Below are 26,519 nucleotides of genomic sequence, written 5' to 3'. Positions count from 1 at the left end.
AGCGGAGCCCCGCCCAGGTCGCGGGCGCCCGAGCCGCCGGAGTGTGCGGGCGGGCGCGCGGCGGCGAGCGGGCGGGCGTGCGGCATGGAGCCCCGCTCGGCGGACGGCTGCTTCCTGGGCGACGTGGGTACGTGCGGGCGCGGGCGGCGTGGGTGCGGGGGGCGCGGGGACCGCGGGACTGTTCCCGGCCGGACAGGTGCGTCGGAGGACGCCGGCAGGGGCGTTTCGGTGGGCCCAGGTTGGAGCGCCGCCGTGTCCTTACGGGGAGCGAGGTCGGTAACCCCAAGCATCTCAGGCGCTCTCTGCGTCCGGCCTCTTGGCCCCGGTCAGCGTTGTGACATGCCAGTCGCGGGACTTCCCAACCGCAGACCCATCGGCGCACCTTGGGGAAGGCGCAGGGAGGGGTGGGCATGGTCATCCCCAAGTTCAGAGCACCCAGAGTTGCCTCTGCGGGACCGCTCCTAGGGCAGCCCCGCAGAGCCCCGTGTGGGAGCCGGAACATCTTCCAGGGACCCTGTGGGAAGGTCGTGTCGCACTGTCATTAGCATCCTACAGGTCTATCCGGCTGTGACCGAAGGCGTGTGCCCCAGAAGGAAGATAATGCCCTTGTGACAGGTCACCCCATGTTTAAAAAAAAGCAAGCCATCTCGGTTCTTCCTACCATTCAGGCTACGGGAGAATAAAATGGATCCGAGGGCAAAGGGACATTCTGTGGGGAAGGAGACTTCCCTACGAAGTAAATACTACAGCAGGTGAAGTGACCCGAGAAAGCACTTAGAAAGCCTGGAAGCAAAAAACCAAAACCAACCAACCAACCAAACAAAACTAAAGTACTTTTACACTGGTAAAAACAGTGCCAATAAAAGTGAGACATCTTAAGGGTAAATTTGGCGTAAGGGGACTTGAAGTCATAGCAAGGCAGATATTTGAATGGATCCTGGAAAATAGCCACCTTGAACATGATCAAAGGCATTTAGTAAACATCTGGTTTTACTTGGCATTCCACCGCAGGCAGGTGCAAGACTTTGGCCCCTCCAGTGCATCTGTGTTTGGTTCAGTTAAAATAAGCAAAGAATGGCTAACCAGGGCCACGTGGACATGTTTTCATGCTTTTGTTCAGGGAGAATCTTTAATAGCGCAACCTTCACTTTTCTGAGCATAGTTTAAGGAATCTTTAAGAGAAGAGCTTGCTCAACCAATGGATTTTACAGCTTCTGGGGTTCATGGATATTTTTGACTGTCATTGTTTATTTCCTCTAAAAATAGGTTCCTGACATTTTCATTCTCAGCATTAAGGGATAAGCTGAATGTATTGAATCCAGAACACCGCTATCCCAGCAGAAGCAATGGCCCACTGTAGGGACTATAACCCATTTTAACTTTCTGATCTGAAATTGTAGATGTGTGGTATATATACTTCAAAGCACGTAGATTTTTCCATTTTTTTTTTTTTTTAATAGAACGCCTCACAGAGGTAAAGATTATACTTATTAAGGCCATATTGTAAAGCTCTGCAGAGAATTTAGGGCAAGCCACCTCCTAAGTGAATCCTATATTTATAACTTAGCCAATGTAATACAGGTTGTTACGGACCCAAGGGCAAGCATCCTTTTGCGAAGAGGAAAAAGTGATCCTATGTTCAGGATCTATACTCAAGAGCTGTATTCGAGAGGCTGGCAGACAATGACAAAAGGGTACCTTAAGGATTTGAGGTTCTAAGCAAGGTGAGCTGGTTTTTTTCTGTCATCCTTAGCCGTGAACTCTAAACACAGCTCGCTGCCATCTGGGGGGATCGCTACCATCTGGTCAGCTGGAGAGAGAAAGGAGAGACGGTTTCTGGGACCACGATAAGAGCCTGGTGCTGCTTAGGTTATGTGCCAGTGCTGGTCACAAGCCCAGAGGCAGCTGCAATACGCTTATTATTGATAATTTAGAGGTACGGTGGAGTTCACACAGCTAGAAAGAGGCAAGGCTGAGGTTTAAACCCAGGCGGGGCTTTCCTGGGTTGCTGGTTTTATGCTAAAAGGCTCACACCCTTCACATCAAGTACATTCATCTGTAATCGGTTTGTAGGGCTACTTGGACTGCTGGGCTGGGTGGATAAGCCGCGTCCTGCTGTGGGCTTCTCAGGGGACACGGAAAGCTTTTACTGCCTCCCTCCCATCTCCACTTGTTACTATATGGCCTTTCCCGCCGTGAGACATGTGTCTGCCTGTGGGGTCCACGATCAGAAGCACAGCTTGGTCTGCATCCCCGTGCCTGGGAACCTACACAGGCACACCTTGGAAATATTTTGGGTTCAGTTCCAGACCACCACAGTAAGTGGATGTTGCAATAGAATCACATGAATTTTGGGGGGTTCCCAGTGCATATAAAAGTTATGTTTACACTGGCCTGTCGAGTATGCGATCCTCTGAAAACAAACCTTAACTGTAAAAGTGCTTTAGTGCGAAGAATGCTGTCATCTGATCGTCTTGCTGGTGGAGGGTCCTGCCTCGATGGTGATGGCTGCTGATTTAGCAGGGTGGTGAAAGTTGGGGTGGCTGTGGCAGTTTCTTAAGATAACAACGAACTTGGCCGCGTTGCTGGACTCTTGCCTTCACAAACTTTTTCTGGAGCATGTGATGCTGTTTGATAGCACTTTATCCCCAGAAGTTCTTTCAAAATTGGAGTCAGTCTTCTCAAACCTTGCTGCTGCCTTGTCAGCGGAGTTTATGTTATATTCTAAATCCTTTGCTGTCATTTCAACAGTCTTCACCAGGAGTAGATTCCATCTCAAGAAACCACTTTCTTTGCTCCTCCGTGAGAAGCAGCTTCTTTTCTGTTCAAGTTTTGTCAGGAGATTACAGCCATTATTCCACTTTATGGCCCCACTTCTGATTCTGGTCTGCTCTCTCTTTCCATCTCATCTGCAGTGACTCCCTCCACTGAGGTCATGAGCCCCTCAAAGTCATCCACGAGGGCTGGAACCAACATCTCCCAACTCCTGTTATCCTGTGAATGTTGATATTTTGGCCTCTTCCCATGAATTATGAAAGTTCTTAATGGCATCTGGAGTGGTGAATCCTTTCCAGAAGGTTTTCAGTTTTCTTTGCCCAGATCTATCAGAGGAATCCCTATGGTAGCTATAGCCTTATGGAATGTATTTCTTAAATAATAAGACTTGAAAGTTGAAATGACTCCTTGATCCATGGGCTGCAGAATGACGTCGTGTTAGCAGGTATGGAACCATGAATCTCGTTCATCTCCATCGGAGCTCTTGGGTGACCAGGCACATTATTAATGAATATTTTGGAAGGAATCTTTTTCCAAGGAGTAAGTCTCAACAGTGGGCCTAAAGTAGTCAGTAAACCACGTTGCAAACATATGTGCTGTCACCTGGGCTTTGTCGTTCCATTTATAGAGCCCAGGTAGAGTAGATGTAGCCTAATTCGTAAGGGCCTTGGGATTTTTGAAATGGTCAGTGAGCACTGGCTTCAACTGAAAGTCACCAGCTTCATTAACCCCAGCAAGAGCGTCAGGCTGACTTCTCCTCTCTAGCTATGAAAGTCCTAGGCGGCGTCTTCTTCCAATAGAAGGCTGTTTCATCTCCACCGATCATCTGTTTGGCATAGCCACCTTCGTTACTTTTCTTAGCTACATCTTCTGGATAGCCTGCTGCAGCTTTGACATCAGCACTTGCTGCATCGTCCTGTGCCTCCATGGTTTAGAGCTGTCCTCTTTCCTCAGACGTCACAAACCAACCTCTGCCAGCCTCCAGTTTTTCTTATACAGCTTCCTCACCTTTCAGCCTCCATGGAATTGAGGAGAGGTGGGGCCTCGCTCTAGGTTAGGCTCTGGCTTAAGGGAATGTTGTGGCTGCTTTGATCTTCTGTCCAGACCATCTGAACTTTCTCCAGATCAGCTGTAAGTCGGTTTCATTTTCTTATCATCCACGTGTTCGCTGGAGTAGCACTTTTAATTTTCTTCAAGAAAATTTTGTATTCACACCTTGGCTGTTGGGGTCAAGAAGCCTAGCTTTCAGCCCGTCTTCGCCTCCGACATGCCTCCCTTACCGAACTTAATCGTTTCTAGCTTTTGATTTAAAGTGAGGGATGTAGGACTCTTCCCTTCACTTGAAGACCCAGAGGCCATCGTAGGGTAATTGGTCGTAATTTCAGTGTGGTGGTCTTAGGGAATAGGGAGGCTGGGGAAAAGAGCTGGTTGGTGGAGAAGTTGGAACACAATGTTTGTCGATTAAGTTCACCATCTTACGTGGGCACGGTTCATGGCATCCTGAAACATCACCATACTAACAAAGATTATTAGTCACAGATCACCGTGACAGATGTAGTGAAGTTTGAAATATTGCAAGAATTAGCAAAGCATGACAGACACAAAGTGAGCAAACGCTGCTGGAAAAATTGCAACACAGGATTGCCACAAGCCTTCGATTCGGAAAAAAACGCAATTATCTGCAAAGTGCAAGAAATGGAAGGTGCACTGGCTTTCCTGAGCTGCATTTCCCTTTTTTGCTATATGATCGAGGGCCTCGCCCTGCCCTCCTCTTCTGAAGGTTGCAACTCCTCATCCTACCTGTGGGGTTTTGCTTCTTCCAGTGTGACTCTGGAATGATAGCCACTTTTCACTAACCCCCAAGACAGGTGTGCCCATGCCTGGTAGTCACTGCTAAACAAACATACTGGGGGGTCCCCTTCTTGAAGTGGTAAACAGAAAGTTCCACAAGGTTGGCTTTTATATTTTGTGAGAATCAAATCTTTCTGAGTTTCAGCTCTCCTTTTGCTCCATCCTCCACCCCCCACCACTCATACGATCAAGTCCCCATTTCATGGGGTCACAGGCTCTTTGGCTAGCGGACAAGACAGGTAGGCACAATGGGGGAGGAGGGTTATTATAAATAGACCGCATTTACTGAGCACTTTGTGCCAGTCCCCACACTAGGTGCTTTCACTCACTATAATCTACTGAATTTTCATAACCCACCAATGAATCAACTATTATCATCATCCCCATGTACAGGTGAAGAGACAGTCAAGGGAAGCTACGTCCCACAGAAGCTGATAAGTGGCTGAGCCAAGTTTCAGATGTAGCAGAGCTTAGTCCCCGTGCTGTCCCTGTGCTGTCCTTGCCACGGGCTGGTGGGGACAAGGAGGCAGGCTGACGGGACACAGATGAGATGCTAACCCAGGGTGGGTAGGGGCAGAGGTGGGGCAAGTCCTCCTGGAAGAAATAAGCACTGGATTGCAGCGTGGAGAGGTACAAGCAGAACTCATCCAGGGTGAGTGGGAAAAGGTGGGAGTGAGGTGAGGAGATGGGGGGAGAAAAGGGCCTTCATTCAGAGGGAGAGGTATTGTCTAAAGCAGTGGTTCTCCAAGTGCAGTCCCCAGACCACAGTGTCAACATCAGCATCACGTGGGAACTTATTAGAGACGCAGATTCTCAGGCACCAAGACCTGCTGACTCTGGGGTGGGGCTCAGCAGTCCATTCTCATAGCCCCCAGGTGACACTGTTGGATGCTCAGGGGTGAGGGCCACTGGTTAAAGGGATCAGGAGGTCAGAACACTTTTTGTATAGCCAAAGGGAGTGATGGGGAGGGGTGAGCCAGTGTAGGAGAGAGAATTTTACTCCATTTTGGGATCAGAGCAGTGCCTTGATCAGTTACAGGTTTGTTGAATGTATACATTCAGGTTGGAATGAATGTAAAAATAGTTTTAGTTTGAGATGAACAAAAATGAGGATAATCTACCAAACTCATGAGAGGAGAGTCCCAGTAGCACTTGAAGGACTTTTATAGCCGTAAACATTTATATTAAGAGGAAACAGCTCAAATCAATATCCTTCCACCTTAAGACACCGGAAATAGAAAACTAGAGCTGAAGGAGGTAGAAGGGAAAAAATAATAAAGATTAGACAGGACATCCATGAAAACTGGAGCTGAAGGAGGTAGAAGGGGAAAAACAAAGATTAGACAGGACATCCGTGAAATAGGGAATAGAGAAAACAACACAGAAAGCCAACAAAACCAAAAGTTCTCTGGAAAGAGCAAGGAAATCGACAAACCTCAAGGAAAAAGATGCAGATCACGAAGATCAAGGAGGAAAGGGATGGCGTTACTCTGGCCCTTCTAGAAACGAGGACCACAGAGGGACAGTGTGAACGGTGGCGTGTCAGTCTGCCAGGGCTGCAGTGCACGTTCATTTTCTCACAGCTCTGGAGGTTGGAAGGCCAAGATCAGGGGCTCAGCCGGGCTGGTTTTTGCTGAGGCCCCTCCACCCCTTGGCTTACAGATGGCCACTTTCTAACTGTGTCCTCACATGGCCCTTCCTCTGTTCAGCCCATCCCAGGTGTCCGTGTCCTAATCTCCCCTCATGAAGACTCCACTTAGATGGGTTTAGGGCCGGCTCTAATGACCTCACCTTGACTTCATTACTCCTGAAACCGTGCAGACTCCAAACGCAGTCACATTCAGAGGTATAGAGGGTTTAGGCTTTGCTTACGAATCCTGGGGACAAAATTCAGTCCATAACCAATTGTAGGCCAACAGATTAGAGGATGTACACGAAGTGGAGAAATTCCACTAAAGAGACAAACTACCAAAATTGGCAAAAAATAGACACCAAAACTGACTCAAAAAAAAATAGAAACTCTGAATAGACCTGTAGCAAATGAAGATGTGGAATTAGGAATTAAAGCTTATAGCAAAGGAAAGCCCAGACCCAGAGATCTTCCCAGATGAACTTGACCCAATATTTAAAGATTCAATACCAGTGCTTTCCAATTTTTGGAAGAGACCATAATTTCCTGACTCATTCTATGGAGCCGGAAAAACCCGATAAAAACATCAATCTTAAGACAAATGACTTACGAGTGTAGCTATAAGAGTCCTGAGAACACTAGCAAACCAAACATGCTATGGCATTATGACCAAGGGGGTTTATGCCAGAAATACATAGTTGGCTTAACATCCGAGAGTCCGTTAATGTACTAACCACTTCCACAATTAAGGAACGCCGGCAGGAGCACTGCACTAGATGCAGAAAAAGCATTGAACAAAAATCCAACGCCATCTGGTGATTAGAAACAACAACAACAACAACAACTAGAAAGGGAGGTGAATGTCCTCCACCCGATAAAGGCCACCTGTGAAAAAGTCACAGCTAAGCTCATCCCTGACGTGAAAGTCGACGAATAAGGCCGGGACGTGCTCTTACCGCTTCTGTTCAGCATCGAGCTGGAAGTCCGAGCCAGGGCAGCGAGGCCGGAAAGAGAAGAGGCATCCAGATTGGAAAGGAGGTGGTGAAACTACTTCTGGTGGCAGGTGACACGATTTTACATGTACAAAGTCCTGAGGAACCTGTTAAAGCGGATTAAAGGTGGTCCCCACTTTCAAGGCACTCCCGGGCAAGGATGGGGGGGAGAGGGCGTCAAGCTGCAAATGAGGGTGTGCGCGCGAGTGTCGTGGAAGAAGGGGCGACTTCAAACGGGTGCAGGTACGGCCCATCCCGGCGCTCCAGTCTGCAGGGGGGGGGGATCCCAGGCGGAGAGGCAGGTGTGGAAGGGCGGCGGGCACGGAGCAGCTACAGGTGGCACCGTAGAGGGGTCGGTGGGGGGGAGGGCTCAAAGAGGTGAGCAGGGCCCAGGTCGCCACACCCGACAGGCCGTGCCAACGAGTATGACCTCCACGCTCCGGCAGTGGGGATGACCCGAGCATTTTGAGGAGCGTTTCGGCCAACTCCGTGATCCTGCATCGGGTGCTGGGTTTCATGAAGCGTCCTTGTGACACTGCCATGGTCTCCTGACCTGGGTACGCGTGTCCCCGGGTCTCAGCACTGGGTCTGCCTTCCTTTCCAGGTTTCTGGGTGGAGCGCACCCCTGTGCACGAGGCCGCCCAGCGTGGCGAGACCCTGCAGCTGCAGCGGCTGATTGAGAGTGGGGCCTGTGTCAACCAGGTCACCGTGGACTCCATCACGCCCCTGCACGCGGCCAGCCTGCAGGGCCAGGCGCAGTGTGTTCAGCTGCTGCTGGCCGCCGGGGCCCAGGTGAGGGGCCCTTCGGGACAGACCCCCGGGGACGGGAATGGATGGAGCGCGTATGGAGGGAGGGGAAATACTAAGAGGCTCGGGATTCGAGTTGCAAATGCACAGAAAGTAGAGAAACCACGGGGGAGGGGAAGGGAGCCTCCAGCGTGGGGTGTAGTGGAGGCCAACAGGGGAGCCGGCTCTGGGGCAGCAGTGGTCACAGCTGGGCTGCCGGGAGGGCACGGGTGGCCAAAGAGCGGGCGGTTCTAGTTTCTTGCGAGGGAGACGTCTGTGAGGGCTGGAGGCCGCGGCCGAAGAGCCACTGCCTGGGTCCAAGAGCAGGATTCTAAGCGCAAGACCGGGACCTGCTTCCCTGTGCACCTGCTCCTGCTTGCGGGCTGGCTTGAGCCTCCAGCCGTCGCCGCGGGCAGAGTCGCTGGGCGGAGGGCAGCGGCAGCAGCGGGCCAGGAGCCCGGAGCGTGGGCTGCAGCCTCCGGGCCGAACGCACCCAGGAGCTTGGCTGTGAGGGCGCTCCCGCAGGAAGCGGGCCGAGCTGTCGCGCGTACCCACGCAGCAGCTGAGGTCTGAGCACAGCCCGCCAGCCTGGGGGTCGGCTTTCCCCTCCGGGTCATTTCCCGGCTAGAGGGGGCACGATAAGCAGCTCCGGGCAGCCCTAAGCCGGAATTAAAACGCCCTTTTTACGTCCTGCCTTCGTCACCTTGCAGTCTTGGGGGGGAGGGGGGCCTAGGGGACGGGTAGGAGGTGGCAGGAGTGAGGCCGAGTTGACCCTGTCCCAAGAGAAGAGCCCGGAAAAGGGCCCCTCCCGCACTTGGTGGGCTCAGAGGCGCTGCCAGCCCATCTCCCTTTGTCCTTGAACGCCCTTGCCCGGGACGGCACCTTGGCACACGCTGCAAAACTGCTAATAAGGGACTTTGCAGAGATGAATGTGTGTCAGGATGAGGAAGCGAGTCGTGTGGGCTTTTCCCCTCCACCCTGACGCTCGTTTCTTCCTCCCCACCAGGTGGACGCCCGCAACATCGACGGCAGCACGCCCCTCTGCGATGCCTGTGCCTCCGGCAGCATCGAGTGTGTGAAGCTCTTGCTCTCCTATGGGGCCAAGGTCAACCCCCCCCTGTACACGGCGTCCCCGTTGCACGAGGCCTGCATGAGCGGTGAGTCCGCGCCAGCAAAGCAAGCATTGTAGCTGAAGCCGTCAGCCGGCCGAGGAACCCCACCCCCCCCACCCCCCCGCCATTCTGTTTCTGGAGCTCGGGTACCCAGCCGTGGAAATCCTCAGCTTTTCCTCCTGCAGACCCTTCCCCGCCAGGAGCAGGGGCCATGGTTTCTAGGGTAGGATTCTACTTCTTAGCTGGGTCTCCAGTGCCTTTCAGATACTAACGCTGGCAATCAGCCTACCCTGTGATGGCTCACTTGGTCTTCACCGTCTTCTGCCCTGTGGACCCCTGTTGTATTTCGAGGAGACCCAGCACGGGCCGAGGACAGGGCGCTCATCCTGGGGGCTCGGGGAACAGGTGGGATTTCAGCCGCCCTGCAAGAAGGAGTAGGTTTCAGAGGAAGAGGAAGGCCACTCCAAGCGAGAGAAAGGGACTTGTCCAGGCTCATTGGACCGGAAGCTCCCAGGAGAGGGGTGACAGAGAAGATGAAATTTAGGGCGAGACCGGCAGGTGGGAAATCTTTAAATGACACACTAAGGAGTTTGGATTCTACTCTTCTGAGCAAAGTTTGCAAACTTGTGGCCAATATTTTGATTGGCCGGCACAGTGCCGGCCAGTGTTATGTTCGGGTGTGGGTGAGTGTCCTTTCGTGGCTCCACTCAGAGCCATCATTCTCTGCTGAGATGCCACTTGCACTCAAGTCAAGAGCAGTTCCAAGGGCACTTTATGAAACCCAGGACCCTGCATAGGATCACAGAGTTGGTCCCAACGCTCCTCAAAATCCTTGGGTCATCCTCACTGCTGGACGGGCCTACCAGTCATACTCGTTGGCCTGTCGGGGGTGGCGACCTGGGACCTGGTCTTTGAGCCCTCTTTGAGCCCTCCCCCACCACCGACCCCTCTCCGGTGCCACCTGTAGCTGCTCCGTGCCCACCGCCCTTCCACACCTGCCTCTCCGCCTGGGATCCCCCCCTCTGCAGACTGGAGCGCTGGGACGGGAGAATCTCCCGTTAGAGGTTACGTGCTCCACCTGGTCTGTAGAGGCCTCTCAATGCTCTGGGCTGATAAGGGTCTGGAATTTTCTCTGGTCATTACTTTCTGTCTTTCCTGGTAGAGGGGGATGGGGAGACCATTATAAATTTCTGTGCCGCTATTAGGCAGATGGGGAGGGGGGCAGAGAGCTTTTCTTATATCTGCCGCATAATTGCTTTAAGCTCAAAATAATCCTTACGCTAAAGAAGCAGATTTTGGGGGTGGCGTAGCTGCTGCTCTTCCATAGAGGAGCGATGGGGCTGGGGTATCCTGACGTGGAGAGAGGAGTCAGAGCCCAGGCAGGGTGGATTCACTTAGAAACCTTTAGGGGAAGAGTCAGCAGGATTTTGTACGGGGGAGAGCACTACGCAGTGGTCCAGACATCCCCAAGAGAGTGGCCAGCAGAGGACTGTAGGGAAGAGGCTGGATTTCAGGGCCACAGGTGGAAAACTTGGCCGCTGCTGACGATGAAGCATGAATAAGTGAGGAGAGAGAATGGAGCCTGGGACAGAATGAACCTCCACCCAAACCCAGTAAAAGATGCCGGGAAAGAGGCAGAAAAACACCTGCCAGGGAGAAGGCTGGGGGACCTCCGAGGTCAGGAAGCTTCGGGAAGCTCCTCCAGGGGGCTCGGACTTGAGCTGCCGGCAGCTTCAGCTTATCTCCTCCAGGCCTGGTGCTCCCGACGCCGCTTAGGAGACCCCGGAGGTGGGGAGCACCTCCCTTCCTGCTGAGGAGCCGGGTCTGGCTGCTCAGAGGTGCTGTTCCCAAACCTACTGCTCTCCCACGAGAGGCTCACCCGTGCCCTCCGTCCCTCATGCCGCCGGGCCGGGCCGGGGGAACCGTGCACACCCAGAAAGCACAACGTTCTGGCTCCGCCAGGCAACTCGGGGTTGTGCCCCGCTTTCAGTTAGGGCGCGGCTCTGGTTCCCCGTTCTCCCCCAGCAGCCAGGCATGGGGCTTACCCGTTCAGCTGTGCTTCTCTGAGGCTTATTTCAGATGTGTATGCTCATTAACGGTCCCCATCCTTTTCCGCTTGCTTTAAGGAAGTTCCGAATGCGTGAGGCTCCTTATTGACGTGGGGGCCAATCTGGAAGCACACGACTGCCACTTCGGGACCCCTCTTCACGTCGCCTGTGCCCGGGAGCATCTGGACTGCGTCAAAGTGCTGCTTAACGCAGGTGTGCTGGCGCCTGCTGCCGCTGGCGTGTCGGTATTTATGCGGCGCAGGCGCGGTGGGCTTACACCCGTAGTGCTCGGTGTGGGGTGTTGCATTTATACGCGTGCTCCTCAGTGCAGCTGTGTTGTGTTTACTCCTGCTCTTCAGGGCAGGTGTGCAAGTCCATTGGCTTTTATGGCTGCTCTCCTCAGGGCAGGTGTGTCCTGTTTCTGCCTGCCCTGCTCGGCGCAGGGGTGTTGGTGATCGTATCCGCCCTGCTCGGCACAGGTGTTCTGTTTACCTGCACCGTGCGCTGGCCGAGCGCTGGGCGGTGGACTCAGACCAGGTTGGAAGTTGGCTCTCCCTCTTGCCAGCTGAGACCGTGGGCCTCAGTTTCTATATCTATACAACTGGAAAAGGAAACCTTATTTTGGAGGGTTGTCAGAAGGATATGTGATCACGTTTCTGCAGGGCCTGATGCTGAGTGAATGCTAATCGTTATTTTTGGTGGCCTCGGGACCGTCCCCAATACCTGCCTAATTCGATCGCCATCTAAATTTTTTTTAATGTTTATTTATTATTGAGTGAGATAGAGTGCGAGTGGGGGAGGGGCAGAGAGAGAGCGGGAGACACAGAATCCGAAGCAGGCTCCAGGCTCCGAGCTGTCAGCACAGAGCCCAACAGGGGGCTCAAACCCACAACCCGCGAGCTGTGAGATCACGACCTGAGCCGAGGTCGGACGCTCAACCAAGTAAACCATCCAGGCGCCCCGGGTGCCTCCTAAATCAGAAAGAGACGGGGATTCGAGGGAAATGGAGCTGGCAGCATGTGGAATCCAGATCCTTGTCGGGTGTTCAAAAAAGGATAGGGAGGCTCCCAGGATGAAAAATAAAAAACAAGATGGAAAACAACCCAGTCAAGTGGAGGTTGGCTTCGGGACCTGTCTACCACAGGAGTTTGCAAATGTAGCCAAACTGGGCATTGGGAAGGAGTTTTTGTTATGAACCCAACTTAAATATTTTGTTGGAAAATTTTAGCTCAGCCATGCTGGGTGCAACTTAGGATAAAAAAACAAAACTGGTCAGGAATAGAAAGATTACCAGTTCTCTCCGGAGGATGGTCGTTTGAGCTTAGGTTATATGTACTTTTCTATTTGTGGGTCTTGCTCACTTTAATGTGCACTTTTAAGTCTTGAGCAAAAAGGATTCATTTTGTATAAGGTTTGCCATTGGGGTCGTTTTTATTTATATATTAAAAAATTTTTTTTAATGTTTATTTATTTTTGAGAGAGAGAGAGAAAGAGAGGGTGAGCAGGGGAGGGGCAGAGAGAGAGGGAGACAGAATCTGAAACAGGCTCCAGGCTCTGAGCTGTCAGTACGGAGCCTGACGCGGGGCTCGAACTCACGAACTGTGAGGTCATGACCTGAGCCAAAGTCGGCTGCGTAACCGACTGAGCCCCCCAGCTGCCCCACGTTTTTACTTTTTATATAGTGGAAGAATGTCTAGATGAGAAGCAGCCCTAGATCTTCCGGCCAATTCACTCAGCTTTTCTATCAGCCTAGGGTACCTGCCGGGCATTACTGCCGAACTTTTGAAATAGTTTTCTGGTCCACAGCCACCTGCAGAGCGCGTGGTACCTGTGTGTTCAGTACACCTCAGCGCCCGTCCTTTTTTCCTTCCTCTCCTTGTGGCTCTAGGGGGAAGGATAAGACTAGGGGTTGGAACCCCAACATCCTTTCTGCACAAAGTCCTAACTTAATGGAAATGGTTCCTCATGTGTAAGCAATGGAAAACCCACTGTAGGGGCTGCGGGGACCAGAAGGAGGCAGCTTTCGAGGCCAGTTTGTCCTGAGGGTCAGCAAGATCATCGAGCCCTCACTTTTTCTGAAATTCGGAGGTCTCCTGTCCAAAGTGTTCACTTGATCCTATGCCTGGGGCCCCTAACGGGGTTAAAATGGCTGCATCAGGGTCGGGCTGAAATCCAAATACTTTTGCTCAGGAGGCTTCTGGAGGCTTCTGGTAGCTTTCTGAGAAGAGTGAAAAACCACTTGTCCAGATGCCTGCCGCACCCTTCCCTCTTGTGTCCAAGAGGAACCTGCCCCCAAATTGGAACCTGGGTCCGAACCGAATCCAGGCCCTTCTTCCAGACTCAGCCGAATTCTGATTGGGTGGGGCCCAGATTGTTTGAACCAATTACTGGGGAGTGGGGAGAGGGATTAACCAATCAGGACCCACACCCAGGGCTGGAGCCTAGGTCATCCCCCCCCCCCCAACCCCCACCCTAATAGCACCCCGCCACTGCAGGCTGTCAGCGCGGCGGGGCTGGCTGGTCAGAGTGGGAGGGCGGCTGTGGGGTTCTCGCCGGTCTCAAGCAGGGGTTCCCCGGATGTGCCAGTGGTGGCCGCCACCACCAGGCCGTCAGCTCTGGGCTTGACTGCAGCTCTCCTGTGACAGCTCCTCCTCCCTAGATCAAATGGATTCTTTTCAAAGAAAACGTTTTCAGCTACAGGAAACCTCAAGCATACAGAGAAAGTAGGGAGGGCAGCATGGGTTCCTCTTAAAGTAGCCATTCTTCACGTTGGTGGTGGGGGGGGATGGGCAGGCCCCTTGGAAAGCCCAGTGGAAGCGGCATCTCTGGAAAGCAGGTGCCCCCCGACCCACAGGGTGGGCACCGGATGGCCCAGCTGCAGGTTGGTTGTGCAGAGGAGGGGGCGGGTGAAAATGCAGCGTGGGGAGGTAATAGCGACGCTTAACAGCTGCCACAGCATTTAGCTCAGCAGGAAGTGGTCAGAAGGAGTGATGGGTGTTACAGGGCCAGGTACTGAGCTGCTTGGCTTTAATGTCCCTGAACCGGCTCCGTCCCCCTCTTTCCCTCTCCCTGTCTCCTCCTCCCCCCTCTCTCCTCCTCCCCCTTCCTCTCCCTCCCTCTCCCCCTTTCTCCCCTTCCTCTCTTTCCCTGTCTTTCTCCCCCTCCCATCTCTCTTCTCCCCTCCCCCTTTCTCCCCCTCCCTCCTCCTATCCTCTTCCCCTCCCTCTTCCCCTCTCCCTCCCTCCTCCTCCCCCCACCCCATCCCTCTTTCTCCCTTTCCCCCTGCCCCCCTCCCTCTCTCTCTTTCTCAGTTCAAGGCACATTATCATCATCAGTTTCCACGAAGCCACCTTCTCCCCCTTCCCTCTTTCCTCTACCCTGCCCCCCAGCCCCCATTCTAACGTGTATGTGTATGTGCTTCATCTGTGTTTTTGTAAGACACTCATTGCGGGTTGGGGCATGTATTTTTAATCGACCTAAGTGGTGCTGTGTTACAGAGTTTGCTGTTTTTTGTCCTGCTCTGTCGTCTCAAGCCCCCCCACCCCCATGTACTCTGTTTGCCCAGGGGTGTGGCTCCCCAGCTGCAGAGCATGCCGGACCCCTCCTAGTCTCCCCGTCCAAGGGAGCCCAGCGCACGGTGTAAAAAGGTCCTGTTGTGTACCTTGGTATGCCACCTGGTGGAAAGAGTCACCTTCCGAGGCCTGGAATCGTGAGAAGCCCTAGTAAGCGGGATGGAAGGGAGGTGTGAGTTGTACAGCCACCCCTAGCCATAGTGTTCTCCTTGACCTTGAGAGGAGCTTGACCGCCTGGGCCCCCTTCTCTCTTGCTGTAAGTAGAGACAGTCTCTTTCCTCCCCACTTGGCAAGATTATTGTGACAATTAATGACCTGCGAGACAGCCACCTGCACTTCAGATCGTTAGCCTTTACAGTTTATTTTTCGTTGCAAGTTTGCGTCTAGCGTCCAGACCTGCCTTTGCTTTATGACCGCGGAACTATGCGAGTCTGTAGTCTACCGGGCAGGTGTTGGAAGAGCGCCCTCAGGTGGTGGAGCGGGTGCACGGTGCGGGGATGTGTTTTGAACGGATTGCTCTTTAGTACTATTTTTACCAGGCATAGCTGTTGAATTAAATAGCTAGGTAATGTAGTCTTCTGAGGGATTTTTTTTTTTCCCGGACCTGACTTGGGAGTTTGGGCTGTGGGCAGTGGAGAGCATTACTTGTATTATCTCATTGTGGTGCTTGCTGTGTTCTTAGGGTCACGCGATGACCTCTGTGCACGTACACAGTTTTTATGTCTACCAGGGGATTAAAACTATTTTAAGTCAGAAATCCGAATTACCCACTATTTTCAGTGGGACACGAAATCTAATAGCCTTACACCCCTTATTTCCTGTTTTCGGCCTCTAAATTTATCATTACATGGAGACAGGCTGGTGATATGATTTCTTTAAACCCCACTTTGCTGATATTTTGTGACTGTGACTTGACTCTATTTTGGGGGGATAGCTTCAGTGATGCTGGACTATTTGCTTGGCTTCTTTAAAATTCTTTTCTTCTGGCCACCTGGGTGGCTCAGTTGGTTAAGCGTCTGACTTTGGCTCAGGCCATGATCTCCGTTTGTGAGTTTGAGCCTCACATTGGGCTCCGTGCTGACAGTTGGGAGGCCAGAGCCCGTTTCGGATCCTCTGTCCTACTTTCTCTGTGTTCCTGCTCATGCTGTCCCCAGAATAAATGAATATTTAATAAAATAAAATAAAGTGCTTTTCTCCTACCCCCCTTTCTCTTATAACCTCCTTATCCATTAGGTGCAGACTTCAAAGAAGTTGGTATTTTCTTAAAAAAAAAAAAAGAAAAAAATCCCAAGGCTGTAGGAGATCCCCTTGCATAGAGTTGGCGGTGGCCGTGCCCTAAGAATGACGCCTTACACAAATCATAGTTTTAGCAAAATCTTTACTTTTTAATGCATCTAAAACTACTGTAATTAGCTACTACCTGTTCACCTCTTTCTGGGTGTCTACTATTGTCCCCAAAACAGATGGATTCACAAGTGAGACACCTCATCTCTTACCTGAACTGGCGGACAATGTTTGGGGAACATCACCTGTTTTCCCTTTGAGCTTCTCTTTTGTGAAAGATGTTTATGTTTAAGGACTCTTCCTCCATTCACGCAGCACACGTTGTTAGCGCCCCTGCCCTGCACCCGTCGTGCGCGTGTGGGAACCATCAGAGAGCCTCAGGACCAGTGGGGACGGACTACGTAGGGTCTTAGAACTGCTTCTGACTCACAGGGGAGTTTTCTGTTTTATTTTTCTTCTTTTTGCTTCTGTTTCCAATTATATTACTTTCTTACCGTGATCTGTGTTTAGCTCTCTTGCCATAAGAAAAAACGTTAATTACTGCATTTGGATCTTGAAAATGATTTTGAGCGGGGCGCCTGGGTGGCTCAGTCAGTTAAGTGTCCAACTCTGGACTTCGGCTCAGGTCATGATGTCACAGTTTGTGGGATGGAGTCCCTGAGTCTGGCTCTGCACTGATGGCACGGAGCCTGCTTGGGATTCTCTTTTACTCTCTCTCTGCCCTCCCCTCCTTGTGCATGCACTCTCACTCGAAATTCCTTTTTAGTGTTTATTCATTTTTGAGAGAGAGTGAGAGCAAGCACAATCGGGAGAGGAGCAGAGAGAGAGAGAGAGAGGGAGACCCAGAATCTGAAGCAGGCTCCAGGCTCTGAGCTGTCAGCACAGAGCCCGATGCAGGGCTCGAACCCATGAACCAGGAGATCATGGCCTGAGCTGGAGTCACATGTTCAATCAACTGAGCCCCCCGGGCACACCTCTCTCTGAAAATAAATAATAAACAAATATTAAGAAAAAGAAGACAGGTGGAAGGCTCCATGGTCTTGTAGACAAAAAGATTTTGAAAAGGCTGTGGCAGAGCCTGTCTGGATTTTCTCTCCTGCGGGATTGCTTCTGTGCACTATGCTGAACGAGAAGGTACCCGTCGGGGTTTCTCCTGGCTGCGCGTACCCTCTTCGGTGATACCGTTCCTCGCTTTGGACCCGCAGGGGCCAATGTGAACGCAGCGAAGCTTCACGAGACAGCCCTGCATCACGCAGCCAAGGTGAAGAATGTCGACCTCATTGAGATGCTCGTCGAGTTCGGAGGCAACATCTACGCGCGAGACAACCGGGGCAAGAAGCCGTCTGACTACACGTGGAGTAGCAGTGCACCCGCCAAGCGCCTCGAGTTCTACGAAAGTGAGTAGAACTCACTTTCCTGTTGTTGTTGTTTGAGTGGTGCTTGTTTGTTTGGAATTGCACGAGTCCGCTGTGCAGGAAGCTTTGTCCCAGATGGTCTGTCCAGCCCTGTACAAGGCAGTCAGCTGTCCCGATCCCTGTGAGCAGCCCTCGCTCGCCCTTCAGGAGACAGGGGGCAAGTGATCGGGAAAAAGGACAAGACTTCTCTGGGTACAGATTTTTAAATGAGTTCACACAGCCTTACAACCACATGAGGCTTTCAAACACCTCTTGCTTACGGTGGGGGGGATGATTTATTCAAATTTTTGTCAGCCCCACCCAACCAAACTCCAAAAGAATTTAGAGGCAAATACCATCCACATCTGTCAAATGTTTCCTGGAAGACAGTTTTCCTGCATCCAAATAATCTGGAGATAAAGGAACATGGGAAAATGAATTTCTCCAGGACTTGTGTTTTCTCTCTCAAAGAACTTATTTCATGAATCTGCAGAAGTTGAGAATATTGTGTTTGGCTTATTTATATTTTTATCAAGCAGATATTTGCATCAAACATGGGGGTTTTTTAAATATTTTTTTTAAGTTTATTTATTTTGAGAGCGAGCGAGCAGAGGGGAGGGGCAGAGTGAGGGGGAAAGAGAGAGAATCCCACATAGGCTCCACTGCTCAGCGTGGAGCCCAGTGTGGGGCTTGATCTCATGACCGTGAGATCATGACCTGAGCTGAAATCAAGAGTCGGACACTTAATGGGCTGAGCCATCCAGGCACCCCTCTACTTGGTTGTAAAGAATCAAATTGTTCTAGGGGCACCTGGGTGGCTCAGTCCATTAAGCGGACTTCAGCTCAGGTCCTGACTTCAGCTCAGGTCATGATCTCACAGTCCGTGGGCTCGAGCCCCACATCAGGCTCTGTGCTGACAGCTCAGAGCGTGGCGCCTACTGCTTATTCTGTCCCCCTCTCTCCCTGCCCCTCCCCTGCTTGCACACACATTCTCTCTCTCTTTCTCTTTCAAAAATAAACATGAAAAAGATTTTTAAAAAATTAAAAAAAAAAGAATCAAATCGTTCTAAAAGGCAGTTGTGAGGCCAGACTCTGCACATGTTCTGGCACCTCAGCTCCAGGGGCCTCTAGGTACTTTCCATCTTTGGCCCTGGTTTGCTGGCCAACTAGCGACAGGCTTCTTCTCTGGTCCTGAAGGCCTGACCCTCAGCACTGGGATGTGCATGCACAGACGGTGTGAGCCGGAGCAGTTTTGTGACGCGTGTCACTTCTCGTCGGGCGCCTTGGCCCTGCCGCACACGGTGTTGAGAGCCTGGACCCACAGGAGCTGGCGGCCAGGCCCCTGCCCAGCACTAGCCCTCGCCCTGGCCCCCATTTGTCTGCAAGTTTGAGAAACGAGCCTACTAGCCTTAGATTAGTCCTGGGCTGACAAATCTGTGAGTCAACTTACGACTTTATAGAAAAGAGGAAAAACCTCCCCAGGATCCCACAAAATGAAACCCCGGCGCACATCACCCGTGTCCCATTTCCTGATCTTCCTTCCTAGGTCCCGTCCTTCCGTCCTGGTAGCCATCCAGGGAAAGCATGCAGGGCTGGCCTATTTCCGGTTCCACCTCGGTATTTGCTAAGTTGAAGGATGTTATGCTATCTCCTTAGGCTGACCTCATGTGCTTCCTGTTCCCTTTCAGAAACCCCTCTGTCCCTGGCACAGCTCTGCAGGGTGAGCTTGCGGAAGGCCACTGGCGTCCGAGGACTGGAGAAAATCAGCAAGTTGAACATCCCTCCTCGGCTCATCGATTACCTTTCCTACAACTGAGCTGCAGGCACGCGAGGCAGGAGCCGGCTGGGGGCCCCCTGGCCTCTCCGAGCCCAGTGCTGGGCCGCTCGGCCCTGCCTCGTCTGCGGCCGTTCCACTGCTGTAGATAGAGCAACGCTCCCGGGGGCCGTGCCGGCTGGCCTGCTTTGTCTTCTCTGCAGACTCCTGGACAGTGTTGCCAAGGCACTGAGAAGGCCCTGCCTGGTCCCGGCCGTCCGGCACTCTCAGGAAGGGCTCTGCAGGGAGCGCAGGGGAGGGCCGGGCGGGGCCGGGCACCGGGGTGGCCCTGGGCATCCGGAGGGAGGAGCCTGAGCTACGGAGGTCAGGGTCGGGTCCCGACCCTGTGGCCTGGGACAGCTGCTTTGGTGATATCCTGCCGCTCGGATGCTCTTTTCTGGAGCTGTGGTTGGCACTTTCCAGGGCCCACCTGTGCCCAGGTGCACCCGTCACTCAGGGGGCTCTACACGGATCTTGGTCGGGGAAGGGCTCGGGCCGTTTATTCCCCACAACCAGCACAGTGCTTCTTGGGACCTTTTCAGGCCCCAACTCTGAAAAAGCTTATGTGGGGATAAGACGCTTGCAGAGCGTATATAGGCTGTAGCGCTTGGGTGCTGTCAGTGGGTCTCTACGACAGGTGACGTGTTCCAGGAGTTGTTCCCGGCGCGGAGCACCAGCCGACTTTAGGGATGAGGTCTCTGTTCCTGCTGTTGCCGACTGAAACCTTCTCCTACCCTGAATTTTGCTCACTCCTTTGAAGCTCTGAAGTCGGTAGAAGAGGTCGCCAGCGCCCAGCGGGTATTCACAACCACCGATTCGTGCATTTTGCAGCCACTTACGGGACATCTGTTACGTTTCAGGAGTTGTCGGAGTGCTTTGAACCGGGTGGGAATCAGGCTCCCTGTCCAGGGCAGTGAAGGAATCTGTTCCTGTAGTGCTAGAAACAACGAATTCCACACTGTAGGCAGGAGGTGAACTCATTGATACTTGGATTGCATTTGGCTAAGATTCTGTCTCCTAATTGAAAAACCAAAACCGGGGAGTTAAACTAGAGGACGGTTGTACAATTAGCTCAGGTGTATCTAGTTTCTGAGGGAACGGGGAAGGCACCCTCCCGTGAGTCATGCCCGAAGCCGGTGTCCCCAGAAACGCGAATGTCCCCAGGCGCTTCCGGGAAGGCCTGCCGAACAGGAGGAGCCTGGATTGCTGGGCTGCAAGACCGACCGGTGGGGTCTCTTCACGGTTCCTCGGTGGGGCCCACATCTGGGGAGAGTTTCACGGCTGCCGCAGGTATTTTCTGTCTGCGCTGTTTGAGCTGAGAATGAGCCACTCCCGTTCCGTTAGAGTCTGAGATCCGAGTTGGGGGTAAATCCGTGTTTGTGCATGTGCCAGTAATGACAGCGACAAACAAAGCACCGGGATCTGCCCGGGCATCTCTGGAACAGAAGCTTGCCCCTAGCAGTGAACGCCCACGACACTTCCTCACGCGGCACACTGAGTGCAGGATCAGACCCCACACCCACTGCTCAATAAAAATCGTTTGAGTCCATCCTTATGTTCCCGTGGCCCTTGTGTTGGGAGCAGAAACGCGGGACGGGCTTCGCCCTGTCGAGAGGGGCTGCTGTCGTCTTCTCGTGTTTTGGAAGGTCACGTGATGCGGCCCTGCCGCCCCCCAGATTCATTCCCTTCTGCCTCTCCTTGTCTCCTAGTGCTGATGTACCGCCCTCAGGTGGGGACACGCTGCCCCGGGGGATCAGATGACTAAGATTTTAGGGCCTCCTGTCCCTCCCCCACTCCCCCGCCCCCGGCTTTATTGAGATGTAATCGACACGGAACCCACCCGAACCCTTAGTAGGGCTGTGACCTTAGATGCATCTGTGCCTCTCGGAGCCCCGGCCTCCCCCACTGCAGCGGAAGGATGGAGGCTGACTTCGATCATTAGAAGGACATCGGTGACCAACTCCTCAATCTTACACATTTGAAAGTGGGTCCCTGACACCCTCCTATGTTCTTGTGAAGCTGAAAAATAAGGTGATTAAAAGATGCCTTGAAAAGTATAAAGTGCTCCCCAAACATAAAAGTTACATGTTTGTGTCTGTACTGTGGTTTTGTTGATGTCTGTAGACTTTACAGCCTGTAAATGATTCTCTTCTGACCCTGGGATAGTCCTGGCTTATTTCAAGATAGTCCTGACTCAGGATGGTCCGGACTTATTTCATAGATCAGAAAGAGCGCTCAGTTTACATCTTATTTTATATATAAATAAATATGTATATATTTATTTATATATATATTTGTATATATAAATATATATATATGTAATAAATATATATATTTATATATATTATATTTATATATATAATATATATATTTTTATATAAAATATATAAATATATATTTTATATATAATATATAAATATAAATATATAATATATAAATATATATAATACATATTTTATATAAATATATATAAAATATATAAATATATATAATATATATTTTATATGTATATAAAATACATATAATATATATTTTATATGTATATAAAATACATATATATGTATATATAAAATATATATTTTACATATATAAATAAATATAATAAATATATATATATTTATATAAATAAATAAATATATATATATATTTTTTAAGAGTATTTTGAGAGATGCAGAGACAGCACAAGTGGGAGAGGGGCAGAGAAAGTGAGAGAGAATCCCAAGTAGGTTCTCGCTGCCAGCACAGAGCCCAACATGGGGCTCAAACTCACGAAGCCATGAGATCATGACCTGAGCCAAAACCAAGAGTCAGACTTAACTGACTGAGCCACCCAGGTGCCCCTCTCAGTTTACATTTTAAAACTCAATGTGTCGCTGACAGATTTGGAGAGACATTTGCAGCACAGATAACAAATGACTGGTAATCAAAATATATAAAGACCTAGAAATCATTAAGAAAAGAATTCATAACCCAACAGATGAAGGAAAACCGGTGAAGACTCTGGACAAGAAATTTATGAAAGAGAAACCTCGAATGTCCCCTGAAGGGAAAGGGTGGTTAGTAATGATCAAGGAAATGCAAATTAGTAAATAGTTAATTCAATAAGAGGATATCAATATATAGCATCTTCCTGATTAAAATTAAAAGGTCTGATAGTTTATGTGGATGGAGCATAAGGGGGGCACAGCTAATGGGGGTGTCAGTTGAAGTGTGTATTTTGAAGGGTAGTAGATGATACTGAGCCCCATTAGAAGTGCACACCACTCGTGCTCAGTATTTCTCCTTTTATAAACGTACGTTAAACTCAGGCGTATCCTGCAGAGACGTGTATGAGGACGTTTAGCACAGCAGTGTTGGTAACAGTGAAAGACCCCATTAGAAGGGGTAAGTTGGAGAGTATATTCTTACAATGCCTATGTTCTGTTAAGGTGAAGATGAATTAGAGTTACATGTTTTCACGAATAGACTAATGTAAATGCTAACAGATTTAAGACTTAGAATGGGAGATGGAAAAAAAGTTGTGCACCTTATTTATGTGCAGTATGGATCCATTCATATCCTGAGTATCTAAGGATACCTGTGTGTGTAGTCAACGGACACCATCACGGAGCCAATGTCATGCTGGGGTCTCCTCCGGGCGAGGAAGGGACGTGTGACTTGGGAACAGGCACAAAGGGAGTGTCATCTCTCTGTGACATTTAATTTCTTAAAGTTATAAGCAAACACAGAATTCTACTTGTTCAGGTTGGGCAGCAAACAGGTAACACGGGTGTATTCTCTATGTGTTTTGGTGTTTTGTGTTTTTTCATAAGAACAACGTAAGGCCCAGAGGAGGAACAAATGGCAAAAATGTGTTTTAAGAAAAGAGGAAGAGATCCCTGCCACTGCTATAAAGTGGACTCTGTTTAAGAATACTTTTCAGCTTGGGGCACGCACCTGGGTGGCTCAGTCGGTTGAACGTCCGACTTCGGCTCAGGTCATGATCTCACGGTCTGTGAAGTCGAGCCCTGCGCCGAGCCCTGTGCCGATGGCTCAGAGCCTGGAGCCTGCTTCAGATTCTGTGTCTCCCTCGCTCTCTGCCTCTCTCCAGCTCATGCTCTGTCTCTCGCTCTCAAAAAATAAACATAGAAAAAAGATTAAAAAAAAAAAACAAAAAACTTTGCAGCTTCGTACCGGCTACGAGGTCCTATTTTGGTCAGGAGACCTTACGTTTCACAACAGTTGCTGACACTCGCTCACCGCCCGTATTTTTGGGCAGGGAAACAGGTTGTAGCTACTTTCTTAGGTAAACCAGACTCCGAAAGCCCTGAGCGTGCCGTGTGGCTCCCGGGGCCTGCCCGCCTCTCATCTGAGGTTTTAGCCCTTAGGTGATTGTGAGCCTTCTCGATGTGGCTCTGGGCAATGCTCCCAGCCGCAAATCCTCCTCTTTCCCTCCTGGGTTGCTTGGCCGTGCTTTCTGTCCGGGGGCAGCAAGCCACCCTTACTTTCAAGCCGCCGCGCTCCGTTATTCGTGAGCGTGGGCCTAACGCGGGCCCTGCACACAAGGCCCCCTGTGTGCTCACGTCATGAGCTGCCGTCCCACAGCCATCAGGAGGGCCAGCAGGCTGGCGGCCGTCCCGGCCTCAGGGCGGCTCTGTAGCCTTTATTCTTCTCCCTGTAATGGCCCAGAAAACACCTCCAGCCCTGGGGCTTTGCTTTCTCTCCTTCCTCCGTGTGGGCACCTCATGGCATTGACAGCCGAGCCCCATTATGTTGGTGTGAAAGTCCTGTGATCTCCGGCAGTTTGAATGAAACTGTGTCTTAAGCGGGTCCCATCTAAACAAGGCGCCTCCTATAAGCCTAATGTCTCAGAACCCTAAATCAAGGGAGAGAAGATTCATGAGAGGTCTCCCCCACCCCACCCCCCACCCCCCAAACACACACTTACTTCTTTATATGAAATTTTCCTTTCCAGCAGCTGGTCTGCAGGTGTGTGGTTCTGGGGACCCAGACGTCAGAGCGGAGAGAGAAGTTGGAGCTGAACCCTGAGCCAGGTTGTGCGATTACTTCGGCTTCCTGCTCTCTGCGTGATCGATGCAGAAAACCCCCATTGCTTCCTGTTGTTAATGCAAATCCTGAGACTCATTCTGCTGTGTTAGAGACAGAGTGCCAGATGGGACAAGGGGCGGGAACGTTGACTCAAACCTCGGTTCACTTTCCCCATGCAGCCAGCCAGCCCGCCCGCCCACTAGCCTACCTTCCCTCTAGCCACCCATCCAGCCCTCCCTCCCTCCCTCCCTCCCTCCCTCCATGCACTCAGTTTCCCCTCCTGCCCTCTCTCCACCCATCCAGCCAGCCAGCCAGCCAGCCAGCCATCCCTCCTCCCTCCCTCCGTACATTTATCCTTTGTTCCTTTCTCTTTATTTACTTTAAAGCAGTTGTTTCATTTTAGGTTCTCTGCTGGTCACTAAGGATTAAAACAAAAATCCATAAAAACGAAGCTTGGCCCTGAAGGATTTCAGGGACCATTTCTCAGGGAGGAGACACGGGAGCAACTGCTGTGTCCAGAAACGTGGTGGGTGGGGCATGAGCCTCACACAGGACGAAGCGCTAACTCTGCTCTTGGCAGAGGAGGGAAGCCGGATGCCCGGGATTCGCCTCCCGGGTCTTGGGTTAATCAGTGCAACTGCGTTCATTTTTATATTCACGGTGCTGTGGAGTTTACAAAGCCTTATCAAATGGCCATTACTGGCTGTACGTTTCTGTGGTAAATGACTCATTGTTAGGTTTTTTTCTTTTGGTGGCGGTGAGTGGGGGATGGAAGTCAGAGGGGTCCCTTGCTTCTTTTAAAAAAGCAAAGAGGGGGCGCCTGGAGGGCTCAGTCAGCTAAGTGTCCAACTTCAACTCAGGTCATGATCTCACGGTTTATGAGTTCGAGCCCCACGTCGGGCTCTGTGCTGACAGCTCGGAGCCTGGAGCCTGCTTCGGATCCTGTGTCTCCCTCTCTCTCTGCCCCTCCCCCGCTCACACTGTCTCCTTCTCTCCAAATAATGGACGTTAAAACAAAGAGTATACAATTTTATTCAAGGAACATAGCAACAATATGCTTTAATTCTATATACCAGACTGGAAATGGAAGAAAGGCAGGCAAGGGAAACCAGCTGTCCTTTGTGGCATCATCAGAGGGGACACCAGCCAGCGCCATGTGGGGATGGGAACTTTCCACTCAGAGCAGGTTGACAGTAGGGTGCAGCTTTGGATGCCTATGGCGCCGACCAGAGCGATGTTATCTGAACGCCTGGATGACATCCGCCTCTCCCCGCCCCTGCTGTCCCACCAACGAGCAATTCCCAGACCTGAGAGCCGCACCTGAAGGGCTGGGGGGCCTTCCCCAGACGGTCTGACCTTGTCCGCGGATCACGCCTGTGCGGCCCTACAATAGGGCAGCATAATAACTAAGCCTCAATGAAGCCAACTGACATTTCTAGTGACGAGGAGACTGTGGCCCAAGACGGGGGGCCTTCGGTTCTTATTTTGAACACGTTCCTTCACAGAAACAAATATTACAGGTTCCCAGGCCAGCAGCCTCCAAGCACGTATCCCTTCACATTCTAGAAACACTTAACTGTGATGGTTAGGACATTCTGCGGGCTTCTGCCCGGGTCCCGGAGGAATGAAACCCAGAGTAAGGCAGCCGGCCAGCTGCAAACACAGGTTCCTGCTGGGGGCTGTCGGGAATGGGCAACCATGTCCCGTAAGCACGTATGATGGAGTCCAAAGGACAGATGGTCAAGAAACGTGACTGCATCTACTCGAGCCCAGCAAAACAAAACATGATTTCCAAGACAGGCTTCCGATTTGTACGGACCGTGAGAAAAAGCAGGAAGAGGTGGAGGGGCGGGGAAGCTTTCCTGGGATGCTAGAGGGGCTGTGGGGACCTGGAAGGGTTTTACAAGTTTGTACCATCGGGTGGTTCCTTCTCATCACAGGTGCACTTTCAGACCTATTGCGTGTCACCAGAGAGGCCAGTCTGAGCCAACAATGGCAGGGGGAGAGTGAGAGAGATTTGAAAAAAGTTTCTCAAGCTACCGGGCAAAAGTCAGGTGAGAAAGCGACAATGTTGGGGCACCTGGGTGGGTCACTCAGGTAAGCCTCTGACTCATGGTTTCAGCTCAGGGCATGACCTCACAGTTCGTGAGTTCGAGCCCCACATCAGACTCTACGCTGACAGTGTGGAGCCTGCTTGGGATTCTCTGTCTCCCTCTCTCCGCCCTTCACCTCCA

The 26,519-nt window shown here is 51.4% G+C and overlaps 1 protein-coding gene across 1 annotated transcript; it reads left to right on the top strand.

The window, feature by feature from the left end:
* On the top strand, positions 1-21,357 carry ASB13 (ankyrin repeat and SOCS box containing 13). Its single transcript, XM_045463324.1, has 6 exons — positions 1-127; positions 7,853-8,040; positions 9,041-9,191; positions 11,273-11,407; positions 17,256-17,447; positions 19,133-21,357. Exons 1-6 carry the CDS (start codon positions 85-87, stop codon positions 19,258-19,260), a joined length of 837 nt encoding a protein of 278 aa, XP_045319280.1. The 5' UTR covers positions 1-84; the 3' UTR covers positions 19,261-21,357.
* The last annotated feature ends 5,162 nt before the right edge of the window (positions 21,358-26,519 follow it).

The sequence above is a fragment of the Leopardus geoffroyi genome, chromosome B4 (assembly GCF_018350155.1).
Source record: "Leopardus geoffroyi isolate Oge1 chromosome B4, O.geoffroyi_Oge1_pat1.0, whole genome shotgun sequence".
Lineage (NCBI taxonomy): Eukaryota > Metazoa > Chordata > Mammalia > Carnivora > Felidae > Leopardus > Leopardus geoffroyi.
This window is presented reverse-complemented; position numbering and strand designations above follow the sequence as displayed.